We start from the raw sequence: 18,621 nt of genomic DNA on the forward strand, positions 1-18,621 counted from the left end.
GTTGTTGTGACCATGGTGATTCCAATATTGTTTGTTTGTAGAAATCTATCAAAAGTAGAGAATGTTCCAGATCATGTCTGGCGCAGTGGTCTAAGGCGCTGCATCGCAGTGCTAGCTGTGCCACTAGAGATCCTGGTTCGAATCCAGGCTCTGTTGTAGCCGGCCGCGACTGGGAGACCCATGGGGCGGCGCACAATTGGCCCAGGGTAGGGGAGGGAATGGCCGGCAGGGATGTAGCTCAGTTGGTAGAGCATGTGTCACGAGTTACAAAGCCAGAACCCAGAAGCAGACCAGGACAAGGTAAGTTGAAACGAAAGTGAGTGTTTATTTACAAAGTCAAGAGTGATGCTGAATAATCCAGGGAACAGAGCGGGCGGCGTTGATTAGTTGTTGGGGGTGCAGTGGTTGATCCAATCATGGCTCGGCAGCCGCCGACCACCAGGCAGAGGTTGGATGAAGGCTCCGGACGAGTGACTGCATATGGAACAAAACGGAGGTAAGTAAACAACAAACCAACAAGGTGCAAAACAACAAAACTAACGCTAGAAGCCCTAAGACTGATACTCTGGTAAACCTACTGTTCATGGCTAACGATCCGGCAGGGAATGGATGTTAGGCCAGAGCCTAAGAAGGGTGATGATCAGGACCAGGTGTGCAGATTGCTGATGGGATGCAGGTGCGGAAATCAAGAGAGCTCCCCGGAGCGTTCCAGAACCCTCGGGAAACTGGAGATCCCGAGCAGAAAAACTAGTCCACAGACAGGACCCGACTCAGACTGCCGGGATCGTTACAGTACCCCCCCTCCGGCGAACGCCACCGGGCGGACTCCCGGAGCGCCAGGATGGAGGCGGTAGAAGTCACGGATGAGGTCAGCATCTAGGATCTGTCGCCGCGGAATCCAACTCCTCTCTTCAGGACCATACCCCTCCCAGTCCACGAGATACTGGAAACCCCGGCCCCGCCGTCTGGAATCCATGATGCGTCGCACCGTGTGGCGGGACCACCTCCGATCATCCGAGGAGGAGGAGGAGGAGGCGGAGGAGGCAACAGAGGACTGAGGAAAACAGGCTTGAGGCAGGAGACATGAAAGGTGGGATGAACTCTGAGCGTCCTCGGGAGTTTGAGTCGAACTGCCACCGGATTGATCACCTTCTCCACCACAAACGGACCAATGAACTCGGTAACAACTTCCAGACTCAGTCCGTAAAGGAAGATCCCGTGTGGCCAACCAGACCCTATCTCCGATGGTGTAGGTGGGAGCGGGGATCCGGCGACGATTCGCCTGGAGCTGATACCGGTCCGAAACTCTAAGGAGTGCCTTTCTGGCCCGATGCCAGGTCCGGTGGCAACGGCGAATATGGGCCTGAACAGAAGGCACTGAGAGCTCCTTCTCCTGAGAAGGGAACAAGGGAGGTTGGTAGCCATACAGGCACTGGAAGGGAGACATCCCAGTGGCAGATGTAGGGGAGAGTATTGTGGGCATACTCAACCCAAGGCAACTGAGAGACCCAGGAGGTGGGGGTTGGAAGAGGCCAGGCAGCGTAGCGTGGATTCCATCTTCTGGTTGGCTCTCTCCGCCTGACCATTAGATTGGGGGTGAAAACCAGATGTGAGACTGACTGTAGCTCCAATGGCCAAACAGAAGGACTTCCAGACAGCAGAGAGGTAAACTGAGGGCCACGGTCGGGAAACGATATCACTGGGCAACCCGTGGACCCTGAAAACCTCCCTAACCAGGATCTCGGACGTCTCCGAGGCAGAGGGAAGCTTGGCAATTGGCACAAAGTGGGCGAACTTGCTGAATCTGTCCACGATAGTCAGAACGACCGTGTTCCCCTCAGAAGCGGGCAACCCAGTGACAAAGTCCAGGGCCAGATGCGACCATGGTCGCCGGGGAATAGGAAGGGGGTGAAGTAGTCCAGAGCTGGGCCGATTGGTACCCTTATTCTGCGCACACACTGGACAGGCAGCAACATAACCCCGAGTATCTCGGCCATGGCAGGCCACCAAAAGCGTCTGCGAAGAAACGCCATCGTCCGAGCCACGCCAGGGTGACAAGCCATCTTGCTGGCGTGGGACCATTTGAGGACCGCAGGACGAACCGACTCAGGCACAAACAACCGACCGGGTGGACCGTTACCGGAACCGGGCTGCGTCCGAAGAGCCGCCATCACCTCCTCCTCAATCTTCCACCTAACAGCTCCCACGACGCAGTTCCGGGGGAGAATTGTCTCGGTCTTGGACCCACTCTCCTCCGTCTTGGAGAACATCCGAGACAAGGCGTCCGCCTTGCCGTTCTTAGATCCAGGTCGGAACGTCAGGGAAAAATTGAATCGTCCGAAAAACAACGACCACCTGGCCTGGCGGGGAGTTGAGACGTCTAGCCGATTGCACGTAAGCAAGATTCTTGTGGTCAGTCCAGACAATAAACGGTTGCTCCGCCCCCTCCAACCAGTGGCGCCACTCCTCCAAGGCAAGTTTCACCGCGAGAAGCTCCCGGTTACCCACATCGTAATTCCTCTCCGCAGGCGAAAGGCGACGAGAGTAGTAGGCGCAGGGATGGAGTTTACTGTCCGTGGAGCATCGCTGCGACAGGATGGCGCCAACTCCCACATCAGACGCGTCCACTTCAACGACGAACTGACGGGCCGTGTCCGGTTGAGAGAGAATCGGTGCGTTGGTGAATCGCCTCTTCAAATCCAGAAACGCTCGATCCGCCTCCGGATTCCACTTGAAGCTCCTGATACTGGAAGTCAAGGCAGTTAACGGAGCGGCCACACGGCTGTAATCCCGGATGAATCTGCGGTAGAAATTCGCAAACCCCAAAAATCTCTGGAGCTGCAATCTCGTGCCGGGCTGGGACCATTCCAGAACCGCTCTAACCTTCTCCTGGTCCATCCTAATCTCTCCCTTGGAGATGATGTACCCGAGAAAGGATGTCGTGTGGGCGTGAAACTCGCACTTCTCGGCCTTCACGAACAGGCGATTCTCCAACAATCGCTGCAGAACCTGCCGGACATGCTGGACGTGGTCGGAAGGTTCCTTCGAGAAGATCAGAATGTCATCCAGGTAAACAAACACAAAGAGACCGATCATATCTCTCAGGACGTCGTTCACCATACTCTGGAATACCGCTGGAGCATTGGTCAGTCCAAACGGCATCACCTGATACTCGAAGTGACCCATCGGCGTATTGAAACCCGTCAACCACTCGTCTCCCTCTCTGATCCGGGACCATGTGATACGCATTGCGTAGGTCTAACTTGGTGAACACCGTAGCACCCTGTAAGGAGTCGAAGGCAGAACTCATCAAGGGCAGGGGATACTTGTTCTTGACCGTGATGTCATTCAACCCCCGATAATCAATACACGGTCGAAGAGAGCCATCCTTCTTACCCACAAAGAAGAATCCTGCCCCCAGGGGTGATGACGAGGACGAACGAGACCAGCAGCTAGGGACTCCTTGATGTAGGTCTCCAAAGCCTCACGTTCAGGGCGGGAGATACTGTATAACCTTCCCTTGGGGTAGACAGCTCCAGGGAACAGGTTGATGGCACAATCATATGGTCGGTGGGGAGGGAGTGACAGAGCCTTCTGCTTACTGAACACTTCCCCCAAATCGTGATATGTCTCGGGAACCAGGGACAAATCTGGGGGGTTTAGCCTCAATCACCTGACTGGGAACCGAATGGGGACAGGCAGTCTTGAGACAGTTAGCATGACAATCAAGGCTCCAACTGCGTTACCTTGCCCGTCACCCAATCGAACGTGGGATTGTGTTCCTTCAGCCAGGGGTATCCAAGGACCAGAGGAACATGGGAAGACGGCAGAATGAAGAATGAAATCATCTCCGAATGATTCCCCGACAACAGCATCTTAACCGGTTCAGTCCTCATCGTGATACGTGCCAGACTACTGCCGTTCAGAGTGGTCGCTTCAATGGCTTCCGGCAATTGCTCCTTGGAAAGCCCCAGCTGTTCCACCAACTTCGGCATCAAGAAAGCTTCCATCGGCACCTGAATCGATAAAAGCGTTAATCGCTAAGCTCTGATTCCTGTTCACAAGGGTAGCCGGGAAACGGGGTCTGACAGAGGTACTGAGAGGTTGAAACTGGCTCGCTAAAAGTCCTCCCAACTTTAGCGAGCCGGGCAGTTTGACGACCGCCGGGAACAAGTGGAGATGTAATGTCCCGAGCTACCACAGTAGAGGCAGCAGTTGGTCTTACGTCTATGTTGACGCTCCTCCTTGGTTAACCCGTGCCGCCCCACTTGCATGGGTTCAGAATCGGGAGAGAGGACCTCTCCACTAATCCTTTGTGGTGGAGAATGATCGACGTGGTCTGGTCCACCACCCGACCCGACTGGGAACTGAGAAGCTGATCGATTGGACGGACCCCATTGCTTCTCCCTCCTTCGCTCTCGGACTCGATTATCCACCCGAATAGACAAGGCTACCAAGCTGTCCAGGTCACTAGGCTCCGGATAGGAGATCAACTCATCCTTGAGCTGCTCCGACAGACCCTGGTAAAGGCCGCTTGCAGAGACTCCTCATTCCACCCACTCTCCACAGCCAACGTCTTGAACTCGATCACGAAGTCGGCCACGCTGCGAAGTTCCTTGGCGAAGCGAAAACAGGCGCCTAGCTGCGTCCCTCCCTCGGACGGAATGGTCGAAGAGCTTCCTCATCTCGGTCGTGAACCCCTGGTATGAAGCCATGCAGGGATCCTGTCGTTCCCAAACGGCTGAAGCCCACTCCAGCGCTCGACCACGCAGCAACTCAATCACAAAGGCTATCCTAGCCTTGTCTGTGGCATAAGAGTAGGGCTGTAGATCGAACACTAATCCACACTGCATAAGGAAGGAACGGCATCTTCCCAGCTCCCCCTCATATTTATCCGGCGTCGGAACCTTGGGCTCACGGAAGGACACAGCTCCAGAAGCGGCAGGCGAGATGGGTGAAACCGGTAGTGGATCCTCCACCGGAAACTTGCGTTGGTTCTGGACCTCCGTCAGACCGGTAGAAAGGTTCCGAACTGACAACGCGATCTCCTGTAGTACCGTGCTATGATGGCCCAACATCTTCTCCTGATGGGTAATGGCATGGCGAACAGAGTCCAGGTCCGCTGGGTTCATTACTGGCCGGATCGTTCTGTCACGAGTTACAAAGCCAGAACCCAGAAGCAGACCAGGACAAGGTAAGTTGAAACGAAAGTGAGTGTTTATTTACAAAGTCAAGAGTGATGCTGAATAATCCAGGGAACAGAGCGGGCGGCGTTGATTAGTTGTTGGGGGTGCAGTGGTTGATCCAATCATGGCTCGGCAGCCGCCGACCACCAGGCAGAGGTTGGATGAAGGCTCCGGACGAGTGACTGCATATGGAACAAAACGGAGGTAAGTAAACAACAAACCAACAAGGTGCAAAACAACAAAACTAACGCTAGAAGCCCTAAGACTGATACTCTGGTAAACCTACTGTTCATGGCTAACGATCCGGCAGGGAATGGATGTTAGGCCAGAGCCTAAGAAGGGTGATGATCAGGACCAGGTGTGCAGATTGCTGATGGGATGCAGGTGCGGAAATCAAGAGAGCTCCCCGGAGCGTTCCAGAACCCTCGGGAAACTGGAGATCCCGAGCAGAAAAACTAGTCCACAGACAGGACCCGACTCAGACTGCCGGGATCGTTACAGCATGGCGTTTGCAACGCCAGGGTTGTGGGTTCGATTCCCACGGGGGGCCAGTATAAATAAATAATGTATGCACTAACTAACTGTGAGTCGCTCTGGATAAGAGCATCTGCTAAATGACTCAAATGTACATGTAATGAGGACCTGAATAAAGGGTCCTTATGGTGTAGCTGACCCTGCTCATTCCTGATTATTTTAGGATTTTAGACAAATCTGACGGATTAATCAAAGTTTTAAAATAAATATTATTTAAAGTCACAGAGGGCTATTGCAAGACACTACATTCTATAATCTTTCAGTTAATATAAATTTTTGCCAGAGTTTAGATTTTTGAAATTGGGGTCCTTTGCTCCGGACAAGGGCATTTCCATGTATAGAGCTGACATGAAAATGAATAATATTGAAATTATTTTGAAAATTTAAAAAACATATATTTACCCTTAAAACATTCCCCTAAATGTACATTTTAAACTCAAATAATGCAAAACAATTAATAAATCAACTATAAAAGTCAAGTTTCTCAAAACACAATTATAATAATAATGTTTTGGGTTGGGGGCCCTCCTGCGAGTGCTTGATCCCCAACATTCCATGTTATTCACTCTCTACTATTCACTCTCCCATATCGAGTTTCTATTTTCTTCCTTCAAGTCTGTCCTCAGATACGCCTCCACCATGTACACAATGCCTGCACTGCATACAGGCTAGCTCCCCAGCCAGGGTAGCTTGTTTTAAGGACAGCCAATGCATTTTTATGTATTCCCCTGAGCATTACCCCTGAGTACTGCTGCAGACTGACTGCTGAGTGGCTGCCCTGCCTCATGCAGCCTTTTCACCATATATGGAGTTTTCATATTCCTCCACTCACGAGCTGAACAGGAGGGATGTGATGAAAGAGGGGGTAAAGAGGGGGTGAAGAGGGGGTGAAGGGGTAAAGGAAGGATGAAGAGGGGGCGAAGGGGTAAAGGAAGGATGAAGAGGGGGCGAAGGGGTAAAGGAAGGATGAAGAGGGGGTGAAGAGGGGGTGAAGGGGTAAAGGAAGGATGAAGAGGGGGTGAAGGGGGGTGAAGGGGGTAAAGGAAGGATGAAGAGGGGGGTGAAGGGGGGTGAAGGGGTAAAGGAAGGATGAAGAGGGGGTGAAGGGGTAAAGGAAGGATGAAGAGGGGGGTGAAGAGGGGGGTGAAGAGGGGGGTGAAGGGGTAAAGGAAGGATGAAGAGGGGGTGAAGGGGTAAAGGAAGGATGAAAAGGGGGTGAAGAGGGGGTGAAGAGGGGGTGAAGGGGTAAAGGAAGGATGAAGAGGGGGTGAAGGGGTAAAGGAAGGATGAAGAGGGGGTGAAGGGGTAAAGGAAGGATGAAGAGGGGGTGAAGGGGGAAAGGAAGGATGAAGAGGGGGGTGAAGAGGGGGGTGAAGAGGGGGTGAAGGGGTAAAGGAAGGATGAAGAGGGGGTGAATGGGGGGTGAAGGGGTAAAGGAAGGATGAAGAGGGGGGTGAAGGGGTAAAGGAAGGATGAAGAGGGGGTGAAGGGGTAAAGGAAGGATGAAGAGGGGGTGAAGGTGTAAAGGAAGGATGAAGAGGGGGTGAAGGGGTAAAGGAAGGATGAAGAGGGGGTGAAGAGGGGGTGAAGAGGGGGTGAAGGGGTAAAGGAAGGATGAAGAGGGGGTGAAGAGGGGGTGAAGAGGGGGTGAAGGGGTAAAGGAAGGGTGAAGAGGGGGTGAAGGGGTAAAGGAAGGATGAAGAGGGGGTGAAGAGGGGGTGAAGAGGGGGTGAAGGGATAAAGGAAGGGTGAAGAGGGGGTGAAGGGGGGGTGAAGGGGTAAAGGAAGGATGAAGAGGGGGTGAAGGGGTAAAGGAAGGGTGAAGAGGGGGTGAAGAGGGGGTGAAGAGGGGGTGAAGGGGTAAAGGAAGGGTGAAGAGGGGGTGAAGAGGGGGTGAAGAGGGGGTGAAGGGGTAAAGGAAGGGTGAAGAGGGGGTGAAGAGGTAAAGGAAGGGTGAAGAGGGGAGGAAGGGGAAGTGGGAACTCTGATACCCCACACCCCCTCTGCCGCTGGTTCTGGGATGTCTTGTCAAATCGGGATCTGGGGACATGTAGCTAACTCTGACAGTATGTGAGTCAGGGTGTGTAAAGGCCTGGGGACTGGGCATATGTAGCTGGAAGCTTCAGTCACAATCTGACAGTCAGTGTGCTGGTGGAAAGGGCTGGGGATTTCAGTCAGTGTGCTGGTAGAAAGGGCTGGGGATTTCAGTCAGTGTGCTGGTGGAAAGGGCTGGGGATTTCAGTCAGTGTGCTGGTGGAAAGGGCTGGGGATTTCAGTCAGTGTGCTGGTGGAAAGGGCTGGGGATTTCAGTCAGTGTGCTGGTGGAAAGGGCTGGGGATTTAAGCTTTATACTGAGGCTGAGACTCTGTGAGTCAGTGTGTGTAAAGATCTGTGAGTCAGTGTGTGTACATTTCTGTCAGTGTGTGTAAAGATCTGTGAGTCAGTGTGTGTACATTTCTGTCAGTGTGTGTAAAGATCTGTGAGTCAGTGTGTGTACATTTCTGTCAGTGTGTGTAAATATCTGTGAGTCAGTGTGTGTACATTTCTGTCAGTGTGTGTAAATATCTGTGAGTCAGTGTGTGTACAATTCTGTCAGTGTGTGTAAAGATCTGTGAGTCAGTGTGTGTACATTTCTGTCAGTGTGTGTAAAGATCTGTGAGTCAGTGTGTGTACATTTCTGTCAGTGTGTGTAAAGATCTGTAGCGTAGCGGTTAAGAGCATTTTGCCAGTATCCAAAAGGTTGCTGGTTTGAAACCCTGAGTAGACTAGGTAAAAAATATGTCTGTACCTTGAACAAAGGCACTTAACCCTAATTGATCCTGTAAGTCGCTCAGGTTAAGAGCATTTGCTAAATGACTAAAATGTTTTTTAAAAAGCCTCTCTCCTGTCCCAGAGACTATAAAAGCCTCTCCTCTCCTCTGTTCTCCCAGAGACAGAGCCTCTCTCCTTCCAAGCCTCTCTCCTTCCCAGTCTCTCTCCTTCCCAGTCTCTCTCCTTCCCAGCCTCTCTCCTTCCAAGCCTCTCTCCTTCCCAGTCTCTCTCCTTCCAAGCCTCTCTCCTTCCCAGCCTCTCTCCTTCCAAGCCTCTCTCCTTCCCAGACTCCCTCCTTCCCAGCCTCTCTCCTTCCCAGCCTCTCTCCTTCCCAGCCTCTGTCCTTCCCAGCCTCTCTCCTTCCCAGACTCCCACCTTCCCAGCCTCCCTCCTTCCAAGCCTCTCTCCTTCCCAGACTCCCTCCTTCCCAGCCTCTCTCCTTCCCAGACTCCCACCTTCCCAGCCTCCCTCCTTCCCAGCCTCTCTCCTTCCCAGACTCCCTCCTTCCCAGCCTCTCTCCTTCCCAGACTCTCCCACCTTCCCAGCCTCCCTCCTTCCCAGTCTCTCTCCTTCCCAGCCTCTCTCCTTCCCAGACTCCCTCCTTCCCAGCCTCTCTCCTTCCCAGCCTCTCTCCTTCCCAGCCTCCCTCCTTCCCAGTCTCTCTCCTTCCCAGCCTCTCTCCTTCCCAGACTCCCTCCTTCCCAGCCTCTCTCCTTCCCAGCCTCTCTCCTTCCCAGCTTCCCTTAACCGTCCAGCTGCCCTGGGCATGGCCGTGGGAAGATGTTGAGGAGTATTTTTCTCCACTAATACAGGAGTAATAAAGACTGTCTGAGCTGTTCCAGGGTCTCTGGGATCCACACTTCCTGAATGTCTGTCTGTTTGCCTGCTGCCTGTGGATCCCATGCAGCCTCTCTCCTCTCCTCTCCTCTCCTCTCCTCTCCTCTCCTCTCCTCTCCTCTCCTCTCCTCTCCTCTCCTCTCCTCTCCTCTCCTCTCCTCTCCTCTCCTCTCCTCTCCTCTCCTCTCCTCTCCTCTCCTTTCCCATAGCCAGACTATAGAACCTCTCTCCTTCCCAGCCTCTCTCCTTCATACCCTACCTCCTGCCCAGCCTCTCTCCTTCCCAGCCTCTCTCCTTCCCAGCCTCTCTCCTTCCCAGCCTCTCTCCTGCCCAGCCTCTCTCCTTCCCAGCCTCTCTCCTGCCCAGCCTCTCTCCTTCCCAGCCTCTCTCCTTCCCAGCCTCTCTCCTTCCCAGCCTCTCTCCTTCCCAGCCTCTCTCCTTCATACCCTACCTCCTGCCCAAACTCTCTCCTTCCCAGCCTCTCTCCTTCCTAGCCTCCCTTAACCGTCCAGCTGCCCTGGGCATGGCCGTGGGAAGATGTTGAGGAGTATTTTTCTCCACTAATACAGGAGTAATAAAGGCCTAGTTATCATTTTTGTTTTATGATATATTTCAGCCTAGCTGAACCTACATACGTCAGGCTGAAAAATGTCTGTCTCTCCAGCGATCCCTCGACTCAGCTGCTTCTGCTGCCAGCTGCTGCACATACAGTCACAGAGAGGGAGGGGAGGAGGGAGTGGAGGAAGGAGGAGGGAGGAGGGAGGAGGGAGGGGAGGAGGGAGGAGGGAGGAGGGAGGGGAGAGAGAGAGAATGTGAGCAGCAGCAGGCAGGGAGCAGACTTAGTTCAGGCACATGGCCAGTGAATGAGAAAGCTATTTTTCTCTTCAGCACGCAAATACACACTCTCTCATTCTGACTGGATTACTGCAACTACAGGACACATACAGGACTATACAGGACCTCTCTACCCCTATCTGCCTTGACGCCAGATACCCCCGGACCCAGACCCTAACCCAGGCAGGCAGCCCACCTCTCTCCCCCTGCTAGGCTGACCTCTCTCTCCTGTGCCCTACAGGATGGCTGAGGCTGAACTTCACAAGGAAAGGCTCCAAGCCCTCGCGGTAAGTCCAAAAGCTTCTCTCTCTCTCTCTCTCTCTCGCTCTCTCTCTCTCTCTCTCTCTCTCTCTCTCTCTCTCTCTCTCTCTCTCTCAGTCTCTCTTTCAGAAATAGTCAATGCTAGTGTATTTATATTCTTAATTTCCCTTTGGGTTGTTGAGGGAGGAAAACATTAGTCGGAAAGTTGGTGGAAATGGAAAATGTCAAGAAAAAAAAGAAGTCTGATTTTTTTGTGGATTAAAGGTGTGACTGTTGGTTTTCATGAAAGAAGACTCCCCTCTAACTATAACAGTTCAGTTGGGTTTGTTGAGCAGTTTACAGTTTAACGCTAAAAAATCGTGCTGAAAAGCTCCCCATAAAAAAATGTCAGTAGCCCTCTGCTCTGAGCTGAGTTGGAGAGGAGAGCAACAGTTGTACGAGATACGCTGAGAGTGACTAAATTTGGCGCCAGTGAGAGCTACAGCAAAAACACACACACACACACACCCACACACATACACACCCACACATACACACAGAAACACACAGACACAAAAACACACGCACACACACCCACACATACACACAGAAACACACAGACACACGCACACACGCACACACACCCACACATACACACAGAAACACACAGACATACACACCCACACATACACACAGAAACACACAGACACAAAAACACACGCACACACACCCACACATACACACAGAAACACACAGACACACGCACACACGCACACACACCCACACATACACACAGAAACACACAGACATACACACCCACACATACACACAGAAACACACAGACACAAAAACACACGCACACACAAACTCACACACCCACACACAGAAACACCCATATGCTACACACAAGTAAGAAGCAACAAGCAACAGATGGAAAAACTATTTTGGCCACAGTGTTACTCAATACAGTTACATATCGGGACATGGCCACGTTGTTACTAGTGATGGGGGGAAATCAATACAGTTACATATCGGGACATGGCCACGTTGTTACTAGTGATGGGGGGAAATCAATATAGTTACATTTTTAACATTTAACATTTAAGTCATTTAGCAGACGTTCTTATCCAGAGCGACTTATTGGTGCATTCAACTTAGGATAGCCAGTGGGACAACCACTCCTTTTTTTTTATGGGGGGGGTGTAGAAGGATTACTGTTAGACTATTCCAGGTATTCCTTAAAGAGGTAGGGTTTCAAGTGTCTCCGGAAGGTGGTCAGTGACTCCGGGATATTATTTTACCAGATATATCGTATCGTTTTGACAATGTCACAATATAATTGTTGTTGTGCTATTTGGCAGTACCTGCACTAAAACTTCATAGTTTGTTCTCCATCTTTATTTTAAATAGGGGGCCAATTTGATTTCAGCCCTTTTTATTTCCATGACTGATCAAAAACGTGTTTTCTCCATGGCTCTCTCTGCCCCTCTGCAGCAGACATATGGGGAGCAATATGTGTTTGGAACATTGAATTTCAATAAAATCACAGTATCGATTCGCAATACATTTACATTTTAGTCATTTAGCAGACGCTCTTATCCAGAGCGACTTACATCAGGCAATACAAGATCTCGAATCTTGAGAATCGTAAGATATTATATATCGGCACCAAAAGTATGGCGATAACATGGTATGGTGCAGTGGCGGCCAGTGCTGTTTAAGATGATGGAGGACAATCTTTTTCCCATGAGCCTGTCGTTGTTTCTATAACAGCATATTGGATGACTGTCATTCATGTTCTATTCACCCAGTTCAATGTAACAGCGATAGGTTTAGGCTCCTACACGATGCTCATGAGGTTGCTACAACCTAGCCTACGAATGAAAAGATTACAATGTAGGTGAACAACAGATCGAGAGAACAACTTCAGACGACAGACAGTGACACATTCAATACCGCCTTGCACACTCTTTGCCTGCATCTAGCTGATCTAGGGTGTAATCACTAGTCCAACTGTTGTAAACAAGTGTTTCTATTGGACAAATTCAGATATGTTTATCCCCGTTTAGTTCTGTTTGCTTCCGTTGAAGAAACGTTTTTCAACAGAATCGGCAGATTAAATACACCCCTGGTCACACGTAAACACAGTTCACATTCATAGCAGCCACGTTGTATTCCTTCTATGCGCTCTCCTCCGCTCACCTTTTCCCTTCGTTTGTGGACTTCAATGAACAACACATCAGCTGTATGTGACCAGGCGAAAACATTTTTTGTGTGTTGTGAATCTGTTATGAATGTATTTAAAATTGTATAACTGCCTTAATTTTGCCGGACCCCAGGAAGAGTAGCTGCTGCCTTGGCAGGAACTAATGGGGATCCATAATAAACCCCAGGAAGAGTAGCTGCTGCCTTGGCAGAAACTAATGTGGATCCATAATAAATACAAATACAAACATCATAACTGCTACACACAGCCTACATCATTGTCACCATATTAGCTAAAGTAACGTCATAGTCAACATAGCTAATAGAACTAACGCCTTAGTAAACCCGCTACAATCATGCAGTAACTTTACAGTGTATAGTCAGTTAGAAGTTTAGCAGAGACACCGGCGGGCCCCGGTGGCAATAAATTAGTAAAACCAAAAGCTTACCTTGACTTGGAAGAGTTCCAGTGTAGTGTTGGATAGTCATAGCCAGCTAGCTAACATAGCATCCCTCTGTTTGTACAGGGTGTTTGAGTATGCTAAACTAGCTTGCTGCATTTGCTAGCTGAGTAAGTTTGGTTGGTTCTCCTTCATTTGTGAATAAATTAATTTGTTCAAAACTGTTCAGCTATTGTTTTTCTCTCTCTTTAAGTCAACTACTCCACATTTTATGCATTGCGGTGCTGGCTAGCTGTAGCTTATGCTTTCAGTACTAGATTCATTCTCTGATCCTTTGATTGGGTGGACAACATGTCAGTTCATGCTGCAAGAGCTCTGATATGTTGGAGGGTGTCCTCCGGAAGATGTCATAATTATTGTGTAAGTCTATGGAAGGGGGTGAGAACCATGAGCCTCCTAGGTTTTGTATTGAAGTCAGTGTACCCAGAGGAGGACAGAAGCTAGCTGTCCTCCGGCCACACCATGGTGCTACCCTACAGAGTGCTGTTGAGGCTACTGTAGACTTTCTTTGCAAAATAGTGGTGTTTTAATCAATTATTTGGTGACGTGAATATATTTAGTATAGTTTGATCAAAAAATGATAACTTTTTAAATGTTTAAAAATATATATTTTTATGAAATTCACTGAGGAGGATGGTCCTCCTCTTCCTCCTCTGAGGAGCCTCCACTGGTATGGTGAGGTCCCTCAGTATGGTGATAATATGGTGAGGTCCCTCAGTGTGGTGAGGTTCCTGTCCATTCCCAGCCCTAGTTGTCATTCTGAGGTCTACATCAACATTTTCCAAAACATGCATTCTGTTTGCAATAAGGTACAAAAGTAATACTGCATAGTATGTGGCAAAGCAATTAACTCTTTGTCCTCAATACAAAGTTTTATGTTTGGTACAAATCTAATACTGTACAACACATTACTGAGTAAGACTCTCCATATTTTCAAGCATAGTGGTGGCTGCATCATGTTATGGGTATGCTTCTTATCGTTACGGACTGGGGAGTTTTTCAGGATAAAAAAGAAACGGAATAGAGCTAAGCACAGGCAAAATCCTAGAGGAAAACCTGGTTCAGTCTGCTTTCCACCAGGCACTGGGAGATTAATTCACCTTTCAGCAGGACAATAACCTAAAACACAAGGCATCTACACACCGAGTTACAGTTTTGACTTAAATCTACTTGAAAATCTATGGCAAGACCTGAAAATGGCTGTCTAGCAATGATCAACAACCAATTTGACAGAGCTTGAATATTTAAAAGGATGGTCAAATGTTGCACAATCCAGGTGTGTAAAGCTCTTAGAGACTTACCCAGAAAGACTCACAGCTGTAATCGCTGCCAAAGGTGATTGTAATATGTATTGACTCAGGGGTGTGAATATACAGTCCCAGTCAAAAGCTTGGAAACACCTACTCGTTGCAGGGTTTTTCTTGATTTTTACTATTTTCTACATTGTAGAATAATAGTGAAGTCATCAAAATATATATAGTTTTGAGATATTTCTGTATTTCATTTCTAGAAATGTGTAAAAACATGTTTTCAATTTGTCATTATGAGGTATTGTGTGTAGATGGAAAACAAAATATATATTTTAATCAATTTCGAATTCAGGCTGTAACACAACAAAATGTGGAAGAAGTCAAGGAGTGCGAATACTTTCTGAAGACACCGTATATACTTGACTCCACTGAATACTGTACAGCCCAACAGATGTTGACATGGGGTTGAAGGCTAAGGGGGTTGTTTGTTATGAAGTAAACCTTATTTCCATTCAACATTTTCCTCTACAATGATGTTAGCAGGCTGTGAGCCACCGTGTGTCAAAGGAAAACTCCATCCAAAAACGATCTTTTTGTTTCATTAGTTCAGTGTTGACATAGCCCCAAAATGTTTTGCTTGTCAGAAATCAGGTGTTCAAGATATGTCACTTTCAAAATACAGAAATGATCCCTGTATGATGCTTTTTTTTTTGCGTAATTTGATGCTGCGTTTTGTATCACATGATGCAAAATGCATCATATGGGGATGATTTCTGTATTTTGAAAGTTACATATCTTGAAAACTTGATTGCTGACAAATACCAAATTAGAGTTTTGGGATTTTCTTTTAAGGTATGTTGTGTGAGTCTGGTCTGGCTTCAAGTACTATTTGAAAACTTTCAAATACTTTGAGATTTTGCTTTAGCCTGTCTGAAGAGCCAGATGGGTGGGATTTGCCTGTCTGTCTGTCTGTCTGTCTGTCTGTCTGTCTGTCTGTCTGTCTGTCTGTCTGTCTGTCTGTCTGTCTGTCTGTCTGTCTGTCTGTCTGTCTGTCTGTCTGTCTGTCTGTCTGTATGTCTGTCTGAAGTGCCAGATGGGTGGGATTTGCCTGTGTTGAACTATTATATTGATCCAGTATTTGAAATGATTTCAAACAGTATTTGAAGCCAGGTTTGGTGTGAGTGTCTAATGACTGAGATGAGGAGGGGTTCTGTAAAGGTTATGTACAGAGTCAGAACAGCTCTCTAATGGAGTTCCAGCTACACTATGCATCAAAATGGAACCCTATTCCCTATATAGTGCACTACTTTAGACCAGAGCTCTATGGTCCCTGTATAGGGAATAGGGTACCATTTGGGAAGCTACCCCAGTCAAGCAGAGCAGGGGAAGAAAGCATTCATTACAGAAGTGTCAGTGGATCTGCCTGTCTGTCTTCCTGCCTGTCTGCCTGTCTGTCTGTCTGCCTGTCTGTCTGTCTGTCTGTCTGTCTGTCTGTCTGTCTGTCTGTCTGTCTGTCTGCCTGCCTGCCTGCCTGTCTGTCTGTCTGTCTGTCTGTCTGTCTGTCTGTCTGTCTGTCTGTCTGTCTGCCTGCCTGCCTGCCTGCCTGCCTGCCTGCCTGCCTGTCTGTCTGTCTGTCTGTCTGCCTGCCTGCCTGTCTGTCTGTCTGTCTGTCTGTCTGTCTGTCTGTCTGTCTGTCTGTCTGTCTGCCTGCCTGCCTGTCTGTCTGTCTGCCTGCCTGTCTGTCTGCATGAGAGGGAGAGAAAATAAATAGAGAGAGAGAGAGAAAAGGGGGGGAAGAGAGAGAGGGGGGGTAGAGAGAGAGGGGGGAGAGAGAGAAAGGGGGGTAAAGAGAGGGGGGAGAGAGAGGGGGAGAGAGAAAGATAGAGGTGGAGAGAGGGGGGGAGAGAGAGAGGGTGTAAAGAGAGGGGGGAGAGAGAGGGGGAGAAAGAGAGATAGATGGGGAGAGAGGGGGGAGAGAGAGAGGGGGAGAGAGAGCGAGAGAGAGAGAGAGAGAGAGAGAGAGGGGGGGGGGAGGGAGAGAGAGAGAGGGGAGAGAGGTGAGAGAGGGAGGGGGAGAAGGGGGAGAGAGGTGAGAGAGAGAGGGGGGAGAGGGGGGAGAGAGGGGAGAGAGAGGGGGGGAGGGTGATCCGTCTCTATAAATGAACAGAGAATCAAAGAATCAGGGCAGCAAGCCTATTCTATTCCATTCTCATGTGGTCTGGCTCTAAGGGTTAGCTCCCCTGGAATAGAGAGAGAGACAGAGGCTGTGTCCCAAATTCAACTACTTTTGACCAGGGCCAATAAAGCTCTGGTGAAAAGTAGTGCACTAGGGAATAGGGTGCCATTTGGGACTCCAACAGAAAGAGGAGTAGAACAGAACCCTGTATGATACTGGCTTTTGCTAAACAGAAATCTACTTAGGTGAATTCAGATTTTGCTCTCAGGCACACCAACTGACATTTCCAGACAACCAATGGCATCATCCTAAATTGGCAGACTCTGAGAACTTAAATCAAAGCTCAGATTGAATCTAGCCTGGTCCCAGATCTGTTTGTGATCTTTCCAACTCTATTTCTGTCATTGTTAAGCCAAACATGACAATGGGTTAAAAGCAGTTGGATTGATAGCACAAACACAATGGCACTCAGGCTAGATTTGATCCACACCCAAAGGGAAAACTGGCTGGCTGGTTGTCATACATGATAGTTTCCATTCATAATTTTCAGGTTTGTTATGGTTTAGCAGTTAGACTCTCCTTTCCTTTCCTATTTTAGCAATATGAACCACCAAACCAGCTGATATTGAGGTATATAGGTTCGTCATATACACTGCTGCTACTCTGTTTATCACACATCCTGTTGCCTAGTCACCTTACCCCTATACATATCTACCTCTATCACTCCAGTATCCCTGCACATTGTTAATATGATACAGGAACTGACCCTGGATCTGTCCCTGTATATAGCTACTGACCCTGGATCTGTCCCTGTATATAGCTACTGACCCTGGAACTGACCCTGTATATAGCTACTGACCCTGGAACTGTATATAGCTACTGACCCTGGAACTGACCCTGTATATAGCTACTGACCCTGGAACTGACCCTGTATATAGCTACTGACCCTGGAACTGTCCCTGTATATAGCTACTGACCCTGGATCTGTCCCTGTATATAGCTACTGTCCCTGGAACTGTCCCTGTATATAGCTACTGACCCTGGAACTGTCCCTGTATATCAATTTTTCAATCAATTTTATTTTATATAGCCCTTCTTACATCAGCTAATATCTCGAAGTGCTGTACAGAAACCCAGCCTAAAACCCCAAACAGCTAGTAATGCAGGTGTAGAAGCACGGTGGCTAGGAAAAACTCCCTAGAAAGGCAAAACCTAGGAAGAAACCTAGAGAGGAACCAGGCTATGAGGGGTGGCCAGTCCTCTTCTGGCTGTGCCGGGTGGAGATTATAACAGAACCATGCCAAGATGTTCAAAAATGTTCATAAGTGACAAGCATGGTCAAATAATAATCAGGAATAAATCTCAGTTGGCTTTTCATAGCCGATCATTAGAGTTTAAAACAGCAGGTCTGGGACAGGTAGGGATTCCATAACCGCAGGCAGAACAGTTTAAACTGGAATAGCAGCAAGGCCAGGCGGACTGGGGACAGCAAGGAGTCACCACGGTATATAGCTACTGACCCTGGAACTGACCCTGCATATAGCTACTGACCCTGGAACTGTCCCTGTATATAGCTACTGACCCTGGAACTGTCCCTGTATATAGCTACTGACCCTGGAACTGTCCCTGTATATAGCTAATGACCCTGGAACTGACCCTGTATATAGCTACTGACCCTGGAACTGTCCCTGTATATAGCTACTGACCCTGGATCTGTCCCTGTATATAGCTACTGACCCTGGAACTGACCCTGGAACTGTCCCTGTATATAGCTACTGACCCTGGAACTGACCCTGTATATAGCTACTGACCATGGAACTGACCCTGTATATAGATTCTAGTAGAGAGAATTATTTATTTCAGCTTTTATTTCATTCTTCACATTCCCAGTGGGTCAGAAGTTTACATACACTCAATTAGTATTTGGTAGCATTGCCTTTAAATTGTTTAACTTGGGTCAAACGTTTCGGGTAGCCTTCCACAAGCTTCCCACAATAAGTAGGGTGAATTTTGGCCCATTCATCCTGACAGAGCTGGTGTAACTGAGTCAGGTTTGTAGGCCTCCTTGCTCGCAAACACTTTTTCAG

At 48.9% G+C, this 18,621-nt stretch overlaps 1 protein-coding gene across 1 annotated transcript in view; it reads left to right on the plus strand.

Annotated features, from left to right (window-relative positions):
• LOC121574503 overlaps positions 1-18,621 on the plus strand; it is a 337,032-nt gene that overhangs the window by 45,480 nt on the left and 272,931 nt on the right. The window contains exon 2 of the mRNA XM_041887112.2: positions 10,444-10,489. Coding sequence (XP_041743046.1) covers positions 10,444-10,489 — 46 coding nt within the window. The remainder of the gene's footprint in view (positions 1-10,443; positions 10,490-18,621) is intronic.

The sequence above is a fragment of the Coregonus clupeaformis genome, chromosome 9, assembly GCF_020615455.1.
Source record: "Coregonus clupeaformis isolate EN_2021a chromosome 9, ASM2061545v1, whole genome shotgun sequence".
Classification (NCBI taxonomy): domain Eukaryota; kingdom Metazoa; phylum Chordata; class Actinopteri; order Salmoniformes; family Salmonidae; genus Coregonus; species Coregonus clupeaformis.